The 22,061-nt window shown below is 46.9% G+C and overlaps 1 protein-coding gene across 2 annotated transcripts in view; it reads right to left on the bottom strand.

The window, feature by feature from the left end:
* Positions 1–1,045: 1,045 nt before the first annotated feature.
* The window catches only part of EXOC2 (exocyst complex component 2), a 156,423-nt gene continuing 135,407 nt past the window's right edge, over positions 1,046–22,061 (bottom strand). The window contains exons 24-30 of one of the 2 annotated variants that reach the window (XR_009009545.1): positions 13,642–13,697; positions 11,554–11,676; positions 6,309–6,370; positions 4,103–4,162; positions 2,292–2,423; positions 1,949–2,076; positions 1,046–1,756 (exon numbers count right to left, since the gene is read on the bottom strand). Coding sequence is in view for 1 of the 2 variants with exons in the window: in XM_057555106.1 (XP_057411089.1) it covers positions 2,315–2,423; positions 4,103–4,162; positions 6,309–6,370; positions 11,554–11,676; positions 13,642–13,697 (410 nt within the window). In the remaining variant the exon portion in view is untranslated. Of the gene's footprint in view, positions 1,757–1,816; positions 2,077–2,291; positions 2,424–4,102; positions 4,163–6,308; positions 6,371–11,553; positions 11,677–13,641; positions 13,698–22,061 lie in introns of those variants that run through there. The other variant, XM_057555106.1, reaches the window with a different exon arrangement.

The raw sequence follows: 22,061 nt of genomic DNA, 5'->3' as shown, positions 1-22,061 counted from the left end.
CAAACATTCAATCCATGTTTTAGATTTCAGTGTATTTACCTTCACGACAGTACTGCTAGGTAAATGTTTTATGACAATTACTTTAACCATGTATTAAATAAAACCTAGTTGACCCTACTTATTTTAGAACCCTCATCTTGATGTAAAAGCTGGTTCAAACACACTGTGGCTCTCATACAACCACCAGCTGCACGCCTGACAGCACATGATCAGGACAGAGACCCAGCACCGTCTTGAACCAAATCAGAGTTGGAAGTGCAAGCTCTTCAGTTCTCCTTCTTCAAGAAAACTGGGTGAAGGACGGGGACGGGACAGTGACTTGGGTGCCGCGCCCACCGCAGCAACGCTTGTCTGTGACGAGGGAATCATTTCTGGAACATGTACTTCCATGGGACACAGATACGGGGAGTCTCAGCAAGCCCAGACCACTTCCAGTACCTTCCTGGTGCTGAAGGCCAGGCCGATGTGGCTGTGCTGGACCCAAGGGCCTCTGGGCGCCTCGCGTCTTCTCGGCGCCTGTTTTCGCCTCTTATAAATTGGCTCTGCGTCCTGCTTTACCTCTCAGCTTTCTTCTAACTTCACTACAGCCAGCAATCTCCTCTTAACCACTAAATCGTCCTCTGTAGCCCAAGCAGCTGTTCTTCCAGCAAGTCCTCCGTGAACCCCCTCCTTTGGGTTCAGGTTCTTAGGCTCCTAGGCTCCATTCCGAGCCACAGAAGTGCTTCCCTAGTCCTCTTTTGCTGAAGTGTTATTGTGCTTCCCTGAGCCGTGAAGTCCTCGTCTTGGCTCCTACGGGCCTGACAGGGCGGGGCCCCCAACAAGAGGTGAATCAGTGGGACTCCTGGTAATGCTTTCCAACAACGATCAGACAAACACAAGGTAAACTGGGATTTAAGCACTGGGTTGGCCCAAAAGTTCCGAACAAACTTTTTGGCCAACCGAATATTTATTGTGAGGGTTATAACTAGACATATAAAAAGTTACATAGCTAATGAAAATGCTGAAATAAAGATGCTTAGGGAAAAAATGTCAACTAACTTACATCTTGTATTAAAGACACACTCTTTATTGGCTGAAGGCTCTGCATCAGATATTTAAAATAACACAAACACTCAGGACTGCAGTTTTGTAACTTAGTTCTCAGCTGTGGTAGATACAATGGTTATTAACATGCTTAGGACAGACGACAGTCCGTATATTTCTTAATAAGCTTTACCCAGCACATCTGTACAAGGTGAAACTTTCCCTTCTAGTTGCCACGCCACGCCCCACACCCCCAACACCGGATGCACAAACACAACAGGGACTTACTTCAGACGATGGACACTGCCAGACTGCAGAGTTCCCCGTATTAATACAGACCTTAATGCCAGCGTTGAAAAGGGGATTCTGTGACATCCCTGGAAAAATCTAAAACCCTGACTCAGTTTTCTGAAGCAAACGGTGTGACAAAGTCAGGTCGGGGAAGCTGACTCTGAAGGTCACGGCAGCCTGACCTGCTCTGGTAACGGTGTCAGCGGCAGCTCCCACGCCTGGTGACACAGATGCCACCAGAGCAGAGCCCCCGCGGCCACCGAGCAGGCCACCCGAGGGGCTAGAAGTGGCGCGGAAGGTGCCAGAGGGACGGCGCGGGCGAGGCGCCGGGGCCCGCCGCTCCCCACGCGTGCAAGGGGGTCCTGGGGCAGGAGGCACGATGCCGTGAAGCCCACGTCAGGTTCAGGGCGAGTCACACAAAAGAGGCCCGATGTCACGAGTGCTATGAACATAGAAACCGGCAGCAGTTAACTCACGGATGGAGGACCACAAAAAGCACACCCCAAATGTAACACCTTTTTATTCAGACCACACGTGTTTCTAAAAGTCTACTTGAATCGGGAGCCACCTATATGAAATAAAGGTTTTAAGCACAGATGCACAGTTTAGGACAGCTGAAGCTCCAGATGCTCACATGTAACTTCCTGATGAATCTCTCGTCGCTGCCCCATGTGCCCTGGAAGCTGCAGGAGGCCCCGGAAGATGCTTCGGTGTAGGCCTGAGCTGCCCCGTCTTCCGCAGCCTTCACCATGCAGCATGCAGCTACGAGAGAAAGCTCTGTGTTTTAAAAAGGTATTTTAAAGTCATACGGGGCCTAACGTAATAAAAGCGACAAAGCAAATGCTGCTTGGACATTTTACATCAGGTCATTTTGGTTGAAATAAAACATATACCAACATCTTCCTAAGCTACCAATTCAGGGGAAAGGAAAGAGAGAGAGATCGCAAGCCGAACGGGTGCTTTCCGCCCAGATATACCTGTGGGCGCTCGGGGGAGCGCGTCATCTGGAAGGCACCTGCGTCTTCACGGCAGGCGGAGGGGTGGCCTGGAAGCAGGCCAGCTGCAGGTGCACGCTGCTCCTGACCCGGCTCAGCAGCAACTCCAGCAGCCTGTGGGGAGAGGCGCTGACAGCCACGGGCGGGGCGGCGGGCGGGACCCAGACACGCTCGCCGGGTCCGGTCCCCCACACGCCCCGCCCCACAGTGCCTCCCTGGGCCAGGAAAGTCATTTATCTGTGGATTCTGGACCCGATGACAGAAATAAGCCGACCAAAGAAGCTAGCTGAAAGGAACATATACGTACAGACGTGTTCACCTTTATACATAAAATCGCCCTTCTGTCCCCTTCCCCTAGATTAGTTATAGTTACATGCCTCCCCCAAACAGACTGATGTTTGGGTATTTGAGCCTCTAATTTTAAACACTTCACATACACTGAAATGTACTCTTTTTGGCATCAGTTCTGTGCCCGTTGCTAAACGCACTGCGGCAGCCTCACGACCCCCGCCGTCGGGGCAGAGCGGTCCCGTCACCTCCAAATCCGCCTGTGCTACCCGTCCGTCGTCACCTTTGCCCTCACCCCACCCCCTGGCAACTATTGGTCTGTTTTCTGTTCCTCTTACTTTGCATTTCTGCCTTTAACACTGGAGAAGGGGACTGAAGGGGTGAATTAAGCACGGGAACACCCAGGGTCAGCCCCAACCCCAGCAATAACCCGCCTGGCCCCTGTGCTGGCCTGGCAGAGCCACATCATCTTGGGGCCACAAGGGACCTTACTGCTCATCTGGCTCAGAGGAAGCAGCCAAGAAATGAGCTTACTGGGGTCAAGAGACGACTTCCTGGCTTAATGGCGCTCCCCGCCGACCTGCAACAGCCCCCGTACCGGCCTTCACCGGGGTGTCTGCTGCTCCTGACTCCCTCAGAAGCACTGGTCTCTTGAGACTAGCGAGCACTAGTCACACATGTTAACGACACGTGGTTGCTTTAATCTTTCATTATGTTTACGCTAAAGGGATGAACAGGGTTTGAACCATGTGGTCAGTGAGAGAAGCAGGAACCTAGGAGGGTCTGCCGCCCGTTCTCCCGGCCCCCCTCTGCCCTCTGAGTGTCCACAACACCCTCTGTGCTGTCCCAGGCCACACCGAGGGCGTCACGCAGTCAGGGCTCCGTAACTGTCTGCCGTGTCAGCCAACTGCAAGGGTGGGTGGGCCTCGGCCGGGCTGGGGCAGGGGCCCAGGCCGGCGGTGTTTCCGCTGTCTCAGGTGAGGGGAGGCCGGGCACTCATGACCTTTGCCTGGCCTAGACTTTGTCTCGGGTCAGAATTTCCTGTTATGTGAGTAGCAAAGTTTGAGGTCAGGCTGAGACCATTAATACAATATTAGCAAAATGTATATAACTTTATTATGTCATGTCTACAAATTTAGTCTTAATACTGCATATTATACAGAGCACAAAATGTACACTGCTGACCTACTGGAAGGAAAAAATCATTGAGTCCTACATTTTACTATGCTGTCCTCTCTTTTATGTTTCTCGAAGTATTTCCTTAAAAATTTCAGATAATAATATAGTTTACTGAGTGAGTCAAAAGGGACTGGTACGGTCACTTAAAACAATAAAGGAACCAATTTCTGAATCGTCATAAAACCCAGGTTTTACCACCTTCTGTCGCGTGGGAGACAAGCTAACACAACGCGTACCTGAGGGCCACCGAGTACTGCCTTCCTCAAGGCCAAGTCTCCACCTGAAGAGGAGGAGTTTGGGTCCCTGAGACCAGCACCCAGACTTACTTTCTGTCCGCTCCGCTCGAGAGCTGCGGCAGGGCTTCCAGGGCCTGCTTGAAACTGGATCTGGAAGACAGACAGCATCCCAGGCAGGGACACGGCGGCCCCACCGGGAAGAGGAACGTCAGAAAAAGTGCGTCTTACATACAGAGAAACATACAGGCCGGGCAGCCAGTAGAAGCAGGGGGAAAAGTGAAAGTGAAAGTGAGCGTTTGTAGGAGCAGGGCCAGAAGAATTCAACCAGCAAATAAAACATGACTTGAAAAGCAAAGGAGAAGCTGATTTTTACACAAGGGTGCTACTCCTCGTGGTAGGTGAGAGCCTGGTGTGGAGTCATTAAATTTAAGGAGGTCTTTACTTTCAAAACAAAGCTGAAGTACATAGATGAAACAGCTGGTAAGGGAGGAAGAGGGCTAAGTAGAAACAGGGATGATCTTGTGCAACAGTATACAAAGGGGGTATTTCTAGAATTGACCTGTGCAGGGCCTGATTTCCAGCCAACCTCCTATAATAAATGACCATGTCTTAAGGGGATTTAGCTGTTGTCATATTTAAAATCTGTATGATAATGGAGAGGGGTGTGTGTCTGTGTGTGTGTGTGTAATTCAACATCATTTCATTTCATGAAATACGGAAAAGGGAGTGGATTTAAAAACCACCAATTTGGTATGTTTAACTTTTTAAAGTAGAAAGTACCAGAAAAGTTACTAAATCAAATGAAAAGCATTTTAGGGGCGATTATTTGGTAATAACTTCTATTGTTCACTAAGGAACAGTTCTTCTCATCTCTTTTTGGTTTATGACTATTGACTAAAGTAAAGAAATAAATGTAATTATTTTGACTTCAAAGTGGCCTTTGGTTTTTTTCTTTTTGTAAAAACGTCTGCATCAGTGGACCAGGAAATAAACTTTTGAGCGATGTTTCTCAAACTAGGGGCAGGTATCAGAGCAACACACAGAGAGACAGCAAAGTACCAACAGGGCCCCAGAAACTGGCAGGGTGCTCAGCTGTTCCTGGTGGGGCAGGTATGGGGGGCGGTGGGGACAGGTCACAGCTTGTGGGCACTTAGTCCTCTTCCCTGACGTGGAGAGAAGTCTCTACCGCCGCCTCCACTGTCACCTGGTTTCCTGTAAACCTCTTCTCATTCGGTGAAGAGAAATGTGAGGCCACTGCTCTTTATTTTTACATCACGACCGTGAAGAAGAGGATGAAGATGAGCCCACCAAGAGTTCAGTGGGTGGCTTGACATAGTTTCTCATTTAATTCCCCCAAAACTTTGCCTAGAAAGTATTATTATCTTCCTGTCACAGATGAGGAAGCTGGGCTACGAAAGGTCAAGCCAGTGGGAAAGAACACACAGGTCCGCCCTCATGCAGAGCACCTCGCCCACGGGTCCTGGGCGGGCGCTTTCTGGTGTCCATCACTCAGCACTTGGTGCAGAGCGGCAGTGGCGGGAACCAACCAGAAAGGCTCCCGCTCAGCCTCCAGAACAGAAGTAAGAGGCTAATAACCTCACGTGTTAGGAAAAAATGGAAAAGTCTTTTCAGCTGTAGCAATGACAGTCAGGATGACGGCACGAGCACACCGTCCAAAACTGGAAACCAACGGTTAAGTACATCGCACATCGTGTTTAAGTGGTTTCCCTGTGGACCCAACACTTCCCAGGCAATACTACCAATGGGGTAAACAATCTTCTGTAGGTAGTGCTGTTTCAGTTCACCTACTGATGTTTCAATGATAGGAAATCCTGACTTTCATTCAAAACAGCTAAAAATTATCATCAAATTTCCACTACAAAATTTTGCAGAGAAACCACAAGGTCTTCCTCTTATGCTGATACTCATGATGCTTGAACTGTCCTTCAGAGTCTGTGATGAATAGACCGACTCAATTCTTATTTTCTCCTTTTCAAAAGAAGTATGCAGTGCTCTGCTACACCGCTCATGAGACTAAGACTTACCTCAGTGAATGAGAAACGTGAAATTACATTAAACCTTTTTTCCTTCTGTGCTACAAAGAAGCAGTCTCTGGAGTCCTTGGCTTACTGTAGGTTTGTGCTTTTAACAAAACAGCTGGTCACACGTGAACTGTGAGGCCACAGTCACAAGCGCCCACCGTGATCGGTCCCCTTCACCTGGGACCGCACAGCTGTGCGACGCGCCTCACCACAGGGGCCTTCGGGGCGCTCGGCGCGGCCACGGAGCGTCTCACCTGCTCTCGGGCGTCAGGTGAGCAGCCACGGTGTCCCTCAGGGTGCAGATTTCAAGCCTTGCCTGGAGGTGAGAAAGAGACAGGTGACCATGGGAACTGCGTTGCCTGTCAAACAGAAACAAGGCGAGGGTCGGCCCCCAGCCTGCTCCATGCAGGGCAGACCCCCATGGCCACAGTGGCACCTCGTTACGAGTGAGCAGACCTTCTAAATCAGCCCAAAGAAACGGGCCACAACAAAGTTCCCTTTCACTGAAAACTGTCTGAGAGTCAAGTCTGACTGTGTGGAGGCAGGGGTCCTGCTCTGAAAGGTAGGGACTGTGCCAGGGCCGTCCAGCCACCAGACGTCACCATCCAACCAGTGCCTCCCCTGGTCTCTCTGGGGAGGAAGTGGAGTCTCACTGTCCCGAGACTGACAGGAGGTGGAAGGACGTGGGCTGCCACACTGCCTCCTGCCCTGCCCTTCCAGGCTCCACGACACTAACCTCAGAGCTAAGCTCTGCAGACTCAGGGCAGCGCTATGAAAGTCACAGCTGGCTTTTCTCTTTCCTTTTTTCTTTTTAAAAACAAAACTTGACAAGTTGATCCTAGACAAAACAATATGGAAACGGAATAGCACAGTTGGAGAAACTCAGACCGTCTGATTTCAAAACTTACTGCAAAGCTACCATAATCCAAACAGTGTGGCACTAGCACATGGACAGGATCAACAGGAACACGGCTGCGTGCCCAGAAACAAACCCTTACATTTACGATCAGCTGACTTTCAACAAGGTGCCGAGACCATTCGGTGGGAGAGATGGTCTCTCCAACACATGGTGCTAGGGACAGCTGGACAACTGGATGTCCACACTCAAAAGGAAAGAAGGTGGGTCCCTTCCTTAAAAACTAACTCAGAATGGATCACAGACCTAAATGTAAGTGAAAAAACTATAAAACCCTTACAAGAAAACAGGAGTAAACCTCTGTGACATTAGGCTAGGCCTGCCTTCTTAGGAATGACAATAGAAGTACAAGTGACAAAAGAAAAATTAGATAATTTGGGCTTCATCAAAATCAAAACATTCTGTGCTACAAAGGACACCATCACAAAAGTGACAACCCCACAGAATGAGATACTGTTTCACACACACGGGGACAGCTACGACCAACCAGACGGTCACAGGTGCCGACGAGGATGTGGAGAATCTGGAAACCTCATACACTGCTGGTAGGAAAGCACGTGGTATAGCTACTTGGAAAACAGTCTGGCAGTTCATCAAAAGACTAAACACAGAGTAGCCATATAACCTAGTGATTCCAGTCCCGGGTGTATCCCCAAGAGAAATGAGAACACGTGTCCACAGAAAACTTGTACACAAGTGTTCACAGAACCTTTCTTTGTATCAGCCAAAAAGTGCAAACCCAAATGTCCATCAAATGATGAGTGAACAAATAAAATGTGGCATATCGATACAATGGAACGTTGTTCAGCCACAACAAGGCATGACACAGGCTGCAACAGGGACGAACCTTGCAAGCATTATGCTCAGTGAAAGAAGCCAGTCACAAAAAGCCATATTCTATGACCCCACTTATATGAAATTTTCAGAAGAGGCAAACCAGAGACAGAAAGCAGACAGATGCTTGTCAGTGGCTGGGGTGGGGGCTGGGAGGGACGTGGACGGTGACTGCTAACGGGGCTGAGGTTTCTCTCTGGGGTGATGCAGCATTCCACAGTGGATTGTGGCGACGGACTGCACAACTCTGTGAACACAGCAGAAGAAAATCCACTGAATTGTACTCTTTTTATCTTGCAGACGCACGGTACGGCAAATGAATTTCATCTGCGTAAGACTTTTAAGAAAAAACAGGCTAACCTAACGCTTCTACCTCTTGGCAAGGGTGGAGAGGGTGTGCTCTGCATACAGCTTGCTGCCCTCGGAGCCCTAGGGCCCCCAGCGAGGACACCCTCCTTCACCTCAGGTACCGCAGTGCGTGCGCTGCCCAGGAGACTGTTTCAAAGACACGGCCCTCACCTCTAGTGCACAGAACACAAACAACAGTGAAAGACATGGCTAGTTTTTAAATTAACCAATCAAGATAAAAGCTGACTTACATAAGATACAGTACGTTCAGTGAAATGTTCAGTTTGGAAAGCAACTGTTTGGTTTCATTTTTCAGGGGTTTAGAAGCCTGAAACAGTTTGTAACGAGAAAGTGTAGATATGACAATTTGTCTCTCTTGTTTATATTCTAGTGTATATAAAAACGAACCTACGAGGAAAATATCAAAGGGAAAAAACAAGGTAGAACTTTCGGCTGAATATTTTAGGAGAAGGATTAAATCACTGTAAAACTAGTGTCTGCTAGAAATTTTATTCAAACAAAGTGATAAGGAATTAACCTATGAATTATGCCAATTGTAAAAGCTGTGATTATTTATACAAAACACATGCACCGTTTGCCAGAAAACGCCCCTGCCGGCGGCTCTCGGGAAGGTCTGAGGCTGATGGCTGGGCCAACCCTTCACACGGGCCTCGCAGTGCCATCTGATCAGGAGGAGGTCACACACAGGCATCCCCAACGGCAGTGGCCAACGTTTCACAACACAACTGACGCCAGTCTCCAGGAGGCACAAAGCACAGGAGGCCGGGCCTCCAGCCGGTTCCGACGTCTCTTTCTGCCCATTCCTGCTGACCCTCCGGCGAGAGGAACTCAGTCATCAGCTAAATGGGCTGCAGAAAAAATCTGCAGGGAGGGGAGCTTTTTGTTGTAATTCCAGGACCGCCTAGGCCCAAAGCAGCTACTGCCAACTTCCTTTTAATTCATCTTCACATACACAATTCCTGTTACTGATCTCCTCCTGCACAACTCTTAGAACAGCCATGATCATGGAAATATTATGAAGTTTCTGTGACGGATTTTCCCCTCGCCAGCTTGCCAGGTCAACACACATGCTCAATCCCTTTCACCCTGCGTTTCTGTGTGAACTTTTTCAAGTGCAGAGACTCTGGGAGAACTTTACAGCGAGCACCTGTGCAGCACAGACTCCGCAGCCAACGTTCTCCACAGCACACGCATCTGCCACAGGCGTCACTGCCTGGAGCAGGCTGTTGCAACTTTTTCGATTCTTTGAGTTAAAACTTACACACTGCACAATGGACAAATCTCCGAGTGCACATCTGGTGAGTTCGGGCTGCTGCACACGCTGTGCGCGGGAACCATCCCGAGGGGTAGGACCACCGCCTGCAGAGCCCCCTCAGCTCCCCCACTGGTGTCAACCACCCAGGGGACAGCGTCGTCCTGGGGTTTTCGCCACGAAAATGATATCCATCCAGTACAAGGCCCCCTTCACGTGGCTTCCCTGATGCTGAACGGTAATTGTTTTATGGATCCACCATCTTTTTGTTTACCTTATTGATGGACACCTGGGTTGTTTGCGGTGTTCGGCTGGGTAAGTGTATACTTAGTTTTTAAAGAAACTGCAAGAACTTTTCCCGAAGCAGCGGTACTATTTCACACTCCTGCCAATGTGTGAGAACTCGTTTCTCTACAGTCTTGCCAAAACTGGGTGTTTTCAGTCTTTAATTTTCTTCTTCCTGCTGGATGGGAACACACTGTTGTGTCAGTTTTCACGTCTCAAATAACTAATGATGTGGACCATCCTTCACCTGCTGATTGGACATGGAATCACATGTCCCAGGGTCCCTAGAGCTCTGTTTATTTTCTCCCAATTATTCTTCTCTCTGTTCTTCATATTGGATAACTGATGTTTGGTCTACACATTCACTGTTTTTTTCTTTTGTCCTCTCTATCCTGCTGTTATTACCATCAAGTATGTTTTAAAATATTAATGTATTATACTTTTCTACTCCAGAATTTCTACTTAGTTCCTATTTTAGGGCTCCTATTTTTCTGCTGAGATTCCCTGTCTGTTCATTCATTAGGAGCATAGTCTCCTTTACATCACTGAACACAGCTGCTTTAAAATCCTTGTCTGATTTCTAACAACTGGGTCATCTCAGGGCTGGTCTCAGTTGATTGTCTTTTCTATTGAGAATGGGTCATGTTTTCCTGTTTTGTTTTGCTTGTGCATTTCAACTAAATTTGGATTGTATCCTGGACATTGTGAATGTTATCTTGAGAAGATTCTGGGTTCTATAATATGCTTCTGAAGAGCTGATGTTTGTTTATTTTAACAAGCAATAAACGTATCTGGACTCAAACTGTAAACTCTCGGCTCTGGGGCAGCTTTTCAGTTCTTACTTCGGTTCTTGCCCTATGTGGGCTGGAGTGGAGTTTGACCAGGCGTGTGGTTTAGGGGCCAACTAGAGACCCAGGCAGTGTATACACAGAACTTACGGCTCCTGCTTTCTGCCCCCTGGGACACCTCCCTTGCTTTCCTGTAGTTGTGGCTGCCCTGAAGCCTATTCTTCTAAACGGAAAGACAACAGGCTTTGTGCAGTTTTAGTTTCCCCTGGGCCTGCATTCAGGCCAAAATCCATAAAAAGTGAGGAATTCACCCGAGTGCCATTTCTTCCAGAATCAGCCACTCATGTTCACTCTCTAGAGTCTTCAGGTTTTTGTTTTTACATTTTTTATTTTTATATATTATTCAGGATTACAGTTGTTATCTGTAGGGGGTTGGCCTGATAGGAGGTCCTCAGCCATTACTAGAAGCAAAACTTCTGGTACTTTAAGGAGACACCCTCACAATGCCCTTGGGCATGAGGTCCTACAGGGGGGCTCACGCCCCAATAGGCCTGCACACCCTGGTTCCTACCGATCTGGCTACAGGCAAACCAAGGCTCACCTGACTTACAGAAGTCACCTTTGCTATTGTAATTACATAATTTAAGTAAATACAACATAAACCAATGGAATATGAGTAGAAAAAACCAGTTATTTGTTGTTTCTATGCAAACTGCATTGAATGCTTTGGAAAGACTATTTACAAGGAAGTTTCTAAAAATTTCCTGTTAAATTGAATGTGGTGAAGACAACTGTAAAACAGAAAAAATCACAGAACTTCAGAAGGAATCTGCATTCAGATAGTTTCACAAGAGTCATTGTACTCTAAAAGGACAGGAACTCTGGAACTGTCGACATCCTGGATATGGCTCACACAGAGGACCATGTAGCTCTCCAACCAGCAGATCCACAGAAAAACACGAAGCCTGTCTGGACCTCCTGAGACTGATGACTGAAAACACATCTCTGTGTTTTCAAACAACTAAGTTAAACACAGAACTGAGCGGCTGTGGTACCTGCAATGCTCCGTTTTTGCTGAAGGATGAGACGCACTGCATCAGCCTACTCAGCTCTTCAGAAACTGCTTCCACCACCCTGGACAGCACCCGAGGCACCAGGTCTTTGGAAATAGTGAACACCTGATAGAAGGTTGAAAATAAGAAGAAACAATGCATTACGAGGACTTTCCTTGACCAGAACTTGTTAAAAACAAAGGGATGCACGTAGCAAACCCCCCCCCCCCCAGGTCTCCTAAGCTCTATTTCTGCAGGATCAGAATTAATGAAGGAAAGGCAGACACGGGCTTGCACACAAGCTGTATTCACTGATTTGTGACAAAAAACATTCCTCTTAAAAAATATTGGCGAACGTAGTTTTGAAAGGTATTGTTGATGGTGACAAACTGAAATAGTTTTAAAGATTTCTTCCTCCTCTACCCTTTTCACAACAAGAAATACGATTTCTAAAGAGGAAATTATAGAAACATACTGGGTCAGACTCTCCTTGGGTCAAAACAAATGCTACTTCATACTGGATACATTATTCTGTATTGGCCAACAGAGTTCCCGATTTTACTCTTTGCTGAATTAAATATATATATTTCCTTTCATTTGACAAAAACATTGTTTTCAAGCTTTGAATTTTGATATTTTCAAACTAACAGTTTGGACATTTGGTGAAACATATTACTATCCTGATTTGTAAGTTAAACTAAATCGTATTTTCTTTTTAGCTTTTCCTTTTTTCAGATTCAATCACTAGTATTAAAACTTTGGGTCAACCCAAACATAACCTGAGTACTGAAGAAAATTTGGGGCAAGTTAAGATCATGTGGGAATAGTAAATAGTAAATGTTAACTACAAAATTCTGCTTTCAGCCACTGGGATATATTAAAAAGGGCCTTGAAAAGCCTAATACAAACAACGTCATGGTTATCGACCGACAGTGGACGTTAATCAAAGCTGCCTCAGTGGGAATCACCATCATCACTAAAATGCCCACATATTCTGCAGCTCCTCTGATTACCACCTGCCCACCTACGACGGAAATGTCTCCACTGCCTGATGATTTAATGTTGCACTCTAACTTTATCGGAAGCTAAACCTAACAAAAAAGTGTTTTTATATGTCTTTGATAAAATCAGGGTTGAAAGTATATCACTCATCATAAAAAGATGTGCATGGTAAATTCCTGACTGAGTCAAATCACATAGAAACTTTACTTTATGGAGAAACATGTATGCTCTGCCTCACAAGAAAATGGAAATTACAAGACACCCCACTCCGCTTTCTGCTCTGGCTGCTTCAGACTCAGAGCCAGGTGGAGGCTGCAATCTGCGTCCTCTGCTCGCTCTTCTGCTTCAGCCTTAATGACCCACATTTCTCCAGTTCACCTTGGTAACCCAGGCAGCACGTGCGCATGTGGAGGGTGACGTAACCTGACACCCCCCGATGCACCTGCCCCAGACGCAGACACTCAGAAGGTTCTCGAGCAGCGGTCAGCTGCGCCTGAAATCTTCTACTGAAAACTTCTTTGCTGGGCCCATTTCATCTGGTGGACAACAGTCCACTGGCCGCAGCCAACCTGAAAGTCCAAGACTGCGGAATTACAAAGGCAGTCACAGCAGGGACAACGGTGGGACGCTAAGCAGGAAGTGCCATGGGAGGGCAGGCTGGGTGTGACCAGCAGCACCAACGTCCAGGGGCACCTCTGTGAGCCGCTGAGAGGAGGCCACCACCGAACTTCTTTCCAACACACCCCACAGCTGCGACACTAAGATGTCAGCGCTCATTTGTACGCTGGTTAAAAACAGGGCAAGGAATTTTCCAAGTTAGGGAAAAACATCCTTTCAATCTCTCTTCTCTTTACCTTTCAAATATTCATGAGTTTAGTTTTAATTATGAGAAAAAAACATACCTTATTTCAGAAAAAGACTCTCTCACAGATAAAACACACACGTGTGTGCGCTGAAACCAGAGTTGTATTTTATTTACACCAAAGATACATTCTAAGGGAAAAAGACCACCATAAAACCCATCGAACTGGCCTCCTCTTCTTTTCTCCAGTTACCCACGTCCCTCAGGAATAGCTAAGGATGGCTTACCTCTGCATGCACAGCAATTATATTCACCAACGCTTCTTTTAAGTAGTTTCTGACACCTGAAACCAGATGGGGGAGGGAAAGGCATTCAGTGAGACACGCGTGTGGGCGCTGCTGTGGCAGCACCTGCCTCGCACCTTCCCGGAGAGACAGAGGGCAGCACAGGCCCGGGCGCCTGAGAGCCCAACGGCCCGAGGGCTATGTTCAGTCAAGTTATTCTAAAAAAAGGTTAAATTAATTAGGAGTTTTCTTTCATTGTTTTTCCATTTCTGTCATTGTTCTGTTCTCTGTAATTGCTGATCAGTCTGCTTCAAAAGTGAAATTTAAAACTGCCCTTCAGTTTCTTCATACACATATTCTTCATACGTGTACACACACACACACACACACACACACACACCCGACACCCCCCAGACAAAAACCAGAGGACAGAAGGAGGATATTTACCGAAGCTTATGAAACATATGCTAAACATCTACTATAGCATCTTACTTCCAAATGTAAAAGTCGAATTATTATGCAGAATGACTATTTTGATCTTAAAAAAATTAGTTCTGGGCGAAACTTCTGTAAAAGACACACTCCAACCTGATTCTGTAAAGCAAGTTAGAGACTGGACAAACCCACGACTTCAGGATGGCATGGCTGCCCTCCAGGGCGGGCGCACACAAGAGGGCAGAGCGCGGTCTGCAGGCAGGGGGCGTGGGTCCAGTCCAGCCTCCTCTCCACAAGCGGTGACCTGCGGCAGGCAGACAGGGACCCCGCTTTGTCTTCTGTCGACAAGAGTGTGAGAGCGCACCCCTGTGCGGGGCTGCAGTGATGGGGTCCTGGCGTTCACAGGGCTCCTTAAGAGCTTCATCGCTATTTGCAAGGAAAAAAAATATAAAAACAAAATGCTGCTTTATTTTAACTCCAAAACAATGGCTTTCACTTGGAGTGGAATTAATATCTCAGGATTCCTTCTAGAATTAATTGCACAAACTGACAATTCCTTCTCTACAAAACAGAAAATTCTACTGTATTGCAAAATCATGATGATGTTGAGGAGGATCTTTTCCCATAATGTCGTCCAAGCTACTGATTATTTAGGAAAGTTGAACTGCAATCACCTTGTTGACCTGGCATCTGCAGATTCTCAATACACAGTCAGCTTCTGGTTCTGCCATGTACCATGGTGTGTAAGGAGGCACAAGGCTTTTCTTTTGAGGAGCCAACCTCATCAATATTTCTTGGGGATATGGAGGTCCAGATGTTTTTAATTCTATTTTGCTGACGGAGTAACTGAGAAAACTGGTTGAAGAATAATTAAATACAATCCAGAAATAGGTCGATTCTTCCTGAGAGAAAGGACAGCTGCAGAGTAACAAGTCTTCATATCAGCAAAGGTGGAACACGTGACTTGTGCTGATGACCAGGAAAGCTTTCTGCCCGCGAGAGGAGGGATGTCCCCCAGGGCCCCAGGCTGGGTGTGAGGCAGGCCACGAGCACGGGGTCCACAGGCCTCAGCCACTGTGCTCGGGTCAACTCTGTGACCACTGGACTCAGGTCTCGAGTCTTTAAGCTGCAACCGTGTGGAGAGCTGGCTCACGCATGTACAGAGAGAAAACGCAGTTACTGGAAGTTCGGCCTGACACTGGGTCAGTGAGGGTCTAAGCCAGAGGAGGCGCTCCCACAGCCCGTCTCCATGAAACCGGGGTCCTGTCAGTGCTGCTGGGACCAGCTCCAGGAGCTGGGGCCCAGCCACGTGCCTGGAACATGAGGGCAGCTGTGAGCTCCTCAGGTTCTTCAAGGGAACAGACACGAGTGGGACCAGAGAGCTGCCTGAGAAGCAGAAAATCGGACTTAGGACGAAGCCAGCTGAGGTCACGTGTGGGCGACCGCTCGCCCTGAGCCCGACGGCCGCGCTGCCCCACAGAAGGCGGCTCCTGGCAAGAGCACAGGTCTCGGCGCGGCCAATAAGCCCCGAGGAGGAGGTAAGCCTACCTCACTATCCAACTCCAAACACACAGCTTGGGAGGTAAGAATAAGAGCGCAGGTGCTTCTAAGCATCAGGACCATGTTTCGTTGACAGAAAATTTGAAAAAGAAGTCGAGCTTCCCGTTTTATGTGGCTATGGGGTAACACACCGGGAGGAGCATAGCGCCTCAGCCTTGGATGAGTAAGAACACTTTATCTTTCCTGGAGACTTTCCTTTGGTGAATAGAAAGAATGAAATAATTATCCTCCTCCCAAACAACTGTTTCAAGGGGTAACACGGGAGGGACTTCCCTGGTGGCGCAGTGGTTAAGACTCTGTGCTCCCAATGCAGGGGTCCCGCGTTCAATCCCTCGTCAGGGAACTAGACCCCACATGCATGCCACAACTAAGGAGCCCGCCTGCCGCAACTAAGACCCGGTGCAACTAAATAAATATTAGAAAAAAAAAAAGGGGGTAACGTTGGAAACAGAGAAGGGAAAAGCTGTGGTCCTGGGATGAGAGGACATACAGCTGCTCCTGGACCATCACACGTCATATCAGGAGGGGGGGCAGGGGGCCCACAGTCCCATCAAGCGGGGAGCGGGGGGCCCACAGTCCCATGAGGAGGGAGCAGGGGCCAGCGGCAGGTCTGAAAGAGCAGGCGGCCCCGGGGGGAGCTCGCGAGACATGATCACAAACTCCGGAGCAACACATGTGCTGGTGTGGTAACAATAAAAACTTAAAAATACAAAAATCAATCATTGACAGCCTCCCTCCAAACAGCTAACCACTGTGCTGCAACTGGTTAGCGCTAAGGGAATGGATTCATTCACCCAGCATCAATCTGCTGGTTCGACTACATGCCGGGCACACGTCGGAGGTGCTTGGGCACTGGGTCCTCCAGGCAGAATGTGCGTAAATCCCCAAAGTGCTAGTTCCCGAGTTTCGCCCCAAGGTGCTGGTGCTCATATTTGTGCCCAAGGGGCAGGGAGAAGTAGTGCCAGGTGCCCACGGGGAAGGGTTGTGTGTTGTAAAAACGATCGCTGTTCTCTGACGGACGCTAACCTGTGAACCATTTCCGTGCTGTCCCTGTTCTGTGACGCTCCTGAAAGGTGAGGGGTAGTATGCGGGGGTGGGGAGGTGGAGGCCATCAGGGGCACTGGGCTGGGGCCTAGACGCCTCGTGTCCAGGGACTGAGGTCTGAAGGCCACAAGCGTGCAACAGATGAGACCACTGAGGTCTTCTGAGGTCGGAATCCCAATTCCTCCCTCTAAGGAGAGACACAAGGCCAGTGTCACCCTGCTCGTGGCCCTGCTCCCCAGCCCCTGCCCTGAACCTCGCAGGGGCCACACTGACACTTTTGGGTGTGTTTCTAAAGCCTGAATGCAGACTTGCCCCTTGGGTTTAACTGCCCGTTGAGTGTCCTGCTTTAAAATGTTGCTCCAAATCCCACTGTAAGAGGACGTAGGCTCTTCCAAGCCCGCAGCACAAGAAGCCTGGCACAGTGGAGGCACCAGAGGGCACCCCCCGGCCCGGGGGAAGCTCCGAGAAGAGCTGCAGGCACATTGGTCACCCGCGTGGCTGAGGCTCAGAGGGCAGGCGGGGAAGCTGGGGACGCGTCCGCAGGGACCGTGGTCAGACGCCCGGCGTGGGATCAGGGTGGAGTTCGGTTACAGTTTCCAAGGGGTCCACGACAGACACAGGGACCATCCTTAGTGACCTTCAGTGATACATGCTCTCTCTCCACTGCACTTATCTGTACGCTTTTAATATGATGAACATTAATGGCTAATGACGACTTTCAAGTTCATCAAGGTGACAGAAGGGACACTCAGTGTAAAGTCAGAAGACTCGTGGTCTAAGTTCTGGCTCACCTACATACAAATGACGCTGCCATAAGACAAAAATCAGTTCACCCTCTAGACAACTGCCTACTTTGCACAAGGTAGAGATTACAACATCTGCTTTGCTAACAAAGCTGTTATGAAAATGTGATGTGTGTTTATTCCCTTATCCTTCAAACATCTGCTGGGTACGGCCAGTGGGGTGCACCCCCGTGAGCCAAACAGGCGAGACCCTCCCTCCCCACCGAACAGCACGCACGCACCCTGGGGTCAGGACTCCAGAGAAGCCTACCTATTTCAGGTGCCGTTTCTTAAGACATAAATAAAAAGTCAGCTAGAAGCCATGACCACTAGAAAATATACACTGATTTCTTTCTGAAACACACGGTGCAGAATCTGGACAATGCCATCCGGTCTCGCCTTGAAGAAAACAAAGACAGTCTTTCTGAAACAATTTTTCAGAATCCATTTGAAAAATACAATTTGAATAAAGACGGTATAGCAGGACAGAATATTGCTGAGGCTAAATACATTTGCTTTCAAAATACGATTTTTCTAGCTACATCCTAAAGCAAAAAGCTTGCTCCAAATAATAGAACACTCAACACTTACTGAACGCGCACTGTGCCAGATACCTAGGAAGACGCTCGGCTTATCAGAACGTATGAACACTCAGCAAATGTGCTGCCTTCAGCTTCGGCTTCAACGGCAGCGGGTCACGAATGCTGACTTGACGGGACTAGCTGCAACGCGAGCACATGCACAGGAAGAATAAAGCAAACTGACAAGAGCGACTTTACTGTGATGCAGTAGTTAAGTGTTTGTAGGAAGGTTCCTGCCCCACAGCTTCCCATGTTATTTAGACACAGAATGAGAGCAGCTTCTAAGTATTCACAATATTATCTCCTCGACGCTCTGAACGTGAAATTAGGATGTGTCATGATATTTGACCAAAAATGTATTTGACCAAAAATGTGCCCCCAACCACGCAGCATCAGTCCAGGCCGTCACTGAGCAGTTCACCCAGTGGCCCAGGTGGGAATTCCCCACGGAGAAGGCAGAGCCCAGCGCTTCTGGGCAAGAGCCTCTGGGCCCCTCGTAGGGTGGGCTTCTTGTAAGGGGGCCTGGACCTCAGAACATCTTTGCCAACAATGGTCTTGTTTTTCATACAACGAAGTGGAAAAGAAGTCTCTTTTCTTGCTCTATTTGTCAGTTACTTGTTTTAATCAAATAGGGAGGACACTTAATTTTGGAATAACTAGTAAAATTTTTACTGAGTGCCTATTACTATTACATGCCAGACTCTATTCCATGTGCTGGGGACACGGAGTGACCTCAAGAACAAACCCACGAAAAACAAAGGCCCCCTCCTCACAGGGCTTACACACCACTGGGGACGCACCCAGATTGGAAAACATGGCCACCTTCCACAGGAGAGAGCCTCACTTCATCTCTGAAATAGCCCCCAAGAAAGCAAGTGCCTGAAACAGAACTGTTTGGCAGCAATAAAACAGAGGGCTTCTCTGTGATGAGAACCCTCAGCGCTGTTTGTGGAGAAATCGCCCAGACAGGCGGAAAGGAAGCAGCGCTCCCATGTGCCAATCCCAGCTACAGCCTGTAACAGCTGATGCACACGGGGACACAGAACGACGTAGATTTAAAGCCTGGCTGGAAAGCCAGTTAATTCACTGAAACTTCAGGTTTTCCTTGAAGTATGGGAAAATGCTCATTCCATTAAAAAGTGTTACACAGGCAGATGGGAGTCTTCTTATAATAGTTTGGCAAACTGTTAGGCAGACCTCTCGAGAGAATGTCCACATTAAAGAACAGAACAGTGAACAATTTTGAATTGATCAAGCCTACATTCTTAATTTATTTTGAAAAAATTAATTGCTCATTGTAAGGAATTAAGATACAGAAGTGTAAGTTTCCTAATAACAAATACAAGCCCAATAAGCTTTCCCTTTATCCTTCTCCCTAGTTTGGTGTGTATTCTTCCAGATGTTTTCCAACGAATATAAATTTTTTCCCTAAGAAATGAGATTACAGTACACATTCTTTTCTTGAAACTTGCTTGCTTCCTTCCATGATGTACCACACACACTCTTCCATGCCAGTGTGCACACACTGACCTTACAGTTTTCAATGGCTGCCTGGTATTCTACAGCACAGATCTGCTATAAGGTATTTATCTTCTTATTTATTCTGATTTATTTGTTTTATTTTTCACTTTATTCTATTTATTCATAACTTACTCTCCTACCACTCGACAGTCCTGTTGCCTTTCAGTATCGACCATCATAAATAACGACACAACCATAACAGACCTTGTATTCTCGTAGAATAACTGACTTAAGACACCTTGTAGAAGTGGAACTGCTGAGTCAAAGGTTTTGGGTTTTGACTGGTTCTGCCAACCTGTCATTGAAAAGGCTATTCAAGATTAAACCCCTGCTTCTTCATGCCTTTCTACTTTCTTAACTTGGATTCTCTAATTACTATAATTAATAATAACCATAATACATGCTCCTCAACTATGACGATGACAAAACTTTCCATTAAAACACTAGAAGAAAAATTCAAGCGAAATGTAAAGGTCAAAGGAAATTTACTGTGTTGCACAAGATTTATACTCAATCTGACTGTATAAAGAGTATCTGAGAAAGAGCTGGACAGAAAGACAGTGCATGTACAGAAAACACAGGTACCCCCCTGACCTGTACCAGGAACACAAGCTTTCCTCCGAAGCATTTCCTGTCACATCCTCCAAACACAGACTAGTCTCAAGGTGCCCTGCCTCATGTTGTTTTGAAACACAATACTCAGTCAGTAATAAAAGCAATCTAACTCTGGAAACTCTGGAGATACTACCTACTTTATAAACCACATTTCCTGTTTTTAACCCTTATGCCCTAAATCAGTTACCAGTCCTAGTCTACAGATAAAAATAGATTGAAAAATACTATAAATATCCCACAGTGTACTTTTTTTTTGGTCAAACTGAAACAATACATGAAAGAACTTTGGGGTATTTTTTTTTTTCAAGTAAATTATCTATTCAATTACAGTGTGAAGATACATTATTGAAATTACTGCCTATTAAAAAAAAGGCAACCAGAATGGTATCAATACTGTTGGACAGATTAAAAAGGCCTGAACATTCTGCAACAAAATCAGCTTTTGTTGGAACAGAGAACGGGCTTTTAGGTCCAAGTCTTTATGTTTTAGTACGTGCTTTCTTAAATTAATGACCTTTTCTAAATTGATAAATGTCTTCTGACATGTATAGGATTTTTAAATGAATAACTGGGGTGGAAAGGACACCCTTCACGTGTAGTATATGAACGAATGACATGACCTCTACAGTTTTCTATTTTCCTTCTCAGAATCCTTTTTTTTTTTTTTTTGCTTTAATTAATGTATCTCCTAGCTTTTAAATATGAATAAGAAAACTTTTCCCTATGAAGACAAAATATCACCAGCAGTGAAAATAACAGTAAACTTATTTCATGGCTTATTTTTACCATTTGTAAGAAAGGATTTATATTCGTAAGAGTTTAGCCTTCATAAATTTCAGAGACAAGGAGCTTTGAAGAGTCCAATATGGGTAAGGAAATCACAACCTCTCCCACTTCAAAGTTAAAGTCTGATGTGTAAAACTACATGAATTATGTAGTCTATAAATTATACTAACCTAAAATATTACAGAACACTTTATACATTTAGCATGAAATATCAGTTTCAACATTGATACACTGAATTTTAGACTTAAAGGTATAAAAATTTGATTTAACATTAACATAAATCAAATTCCTTTGTTTCAATTTCTTCTTTTGGCAGAGAAAAATTGTTTTCATTAGAAGGCAACTTCAGTTAGAAAAGTGAAAGTGACAAGAAAGCAGAACTCATTCTACGTATGCAAATGTGTTTCACACTGTGAGGTGCTACAGTTGTATATAATACTCCATAAAGGTCTGTAGTACTGATAGCTTCAAATTTCAAAATCTCTAGGAGTATTTTATTTCCCCCAAGAATTACTTCAGTGGAATCAAACTTAATAAATGCTTATGAGAGAAGCCAGGCCGAAGAACGTGGCTCTGGAGCCCGACAGCTTGGTTCAGGACTGCGGCCCCACTACTTAGCCCGTGGCCGTGGATGGACACGCGTGGCCGCTGCAGGTGGCTCGGCCCCCAGCAGCCCCGCCTCTGACGCTGGAGCCATCAAGGTGGAGCAGAGCACTGAGTCCCGGTCTCAGTACAGGGTTCCACCCACAGAGGGAGAAGCGAAATCCAATTAGGGTAAGTTTCTGCCACTGAACCAAAGAAAAGACCTTGGAATCAAAAACAGTGGAGTTGGAATAAAATGGAAGGCAGAAAAAACATGAAAGTCAAGAGTTAACTTGGATTTTAGTCTTCATTTACACAATAATGGGTCTTCTAAGTCAGCACCTGGAGAAGCCTAATTGTGCGGGAGGGACCCACAGGCCTGGCCAGCACCTTCGGGAGCGATGGAGACCCAGCAGGCGGGGCAGCAGGTGGAGGCCGGGGAGACAACAGCTTGCACCCCTGGGCGAGCCCGGCTCCCAGACTCCCGCAGGGATGTCTGCAAAGCCACAGGGGGCTC

The sequence above is a fragment of the Balaenoptera acutorostrata genome, chromosome 10 (genome assembly GCF_949987535.1).
Source record: "Balaenoptera acutorostrata chromosome 10, mBalAcu1.1, whole genome shotgun sequence".
Taxonomy (NCBI): Eukaryota; Metazoa; Chordata; class Mammalia; order Artiodactyla; family Balaenopteridae; genus Balaenoptera; species Balaenoptera acutorostrata.
Note: the sequence above shows the minus strand (reverse complement) of the source record. Positions and strands in the feature narration are given on the sequence as shown.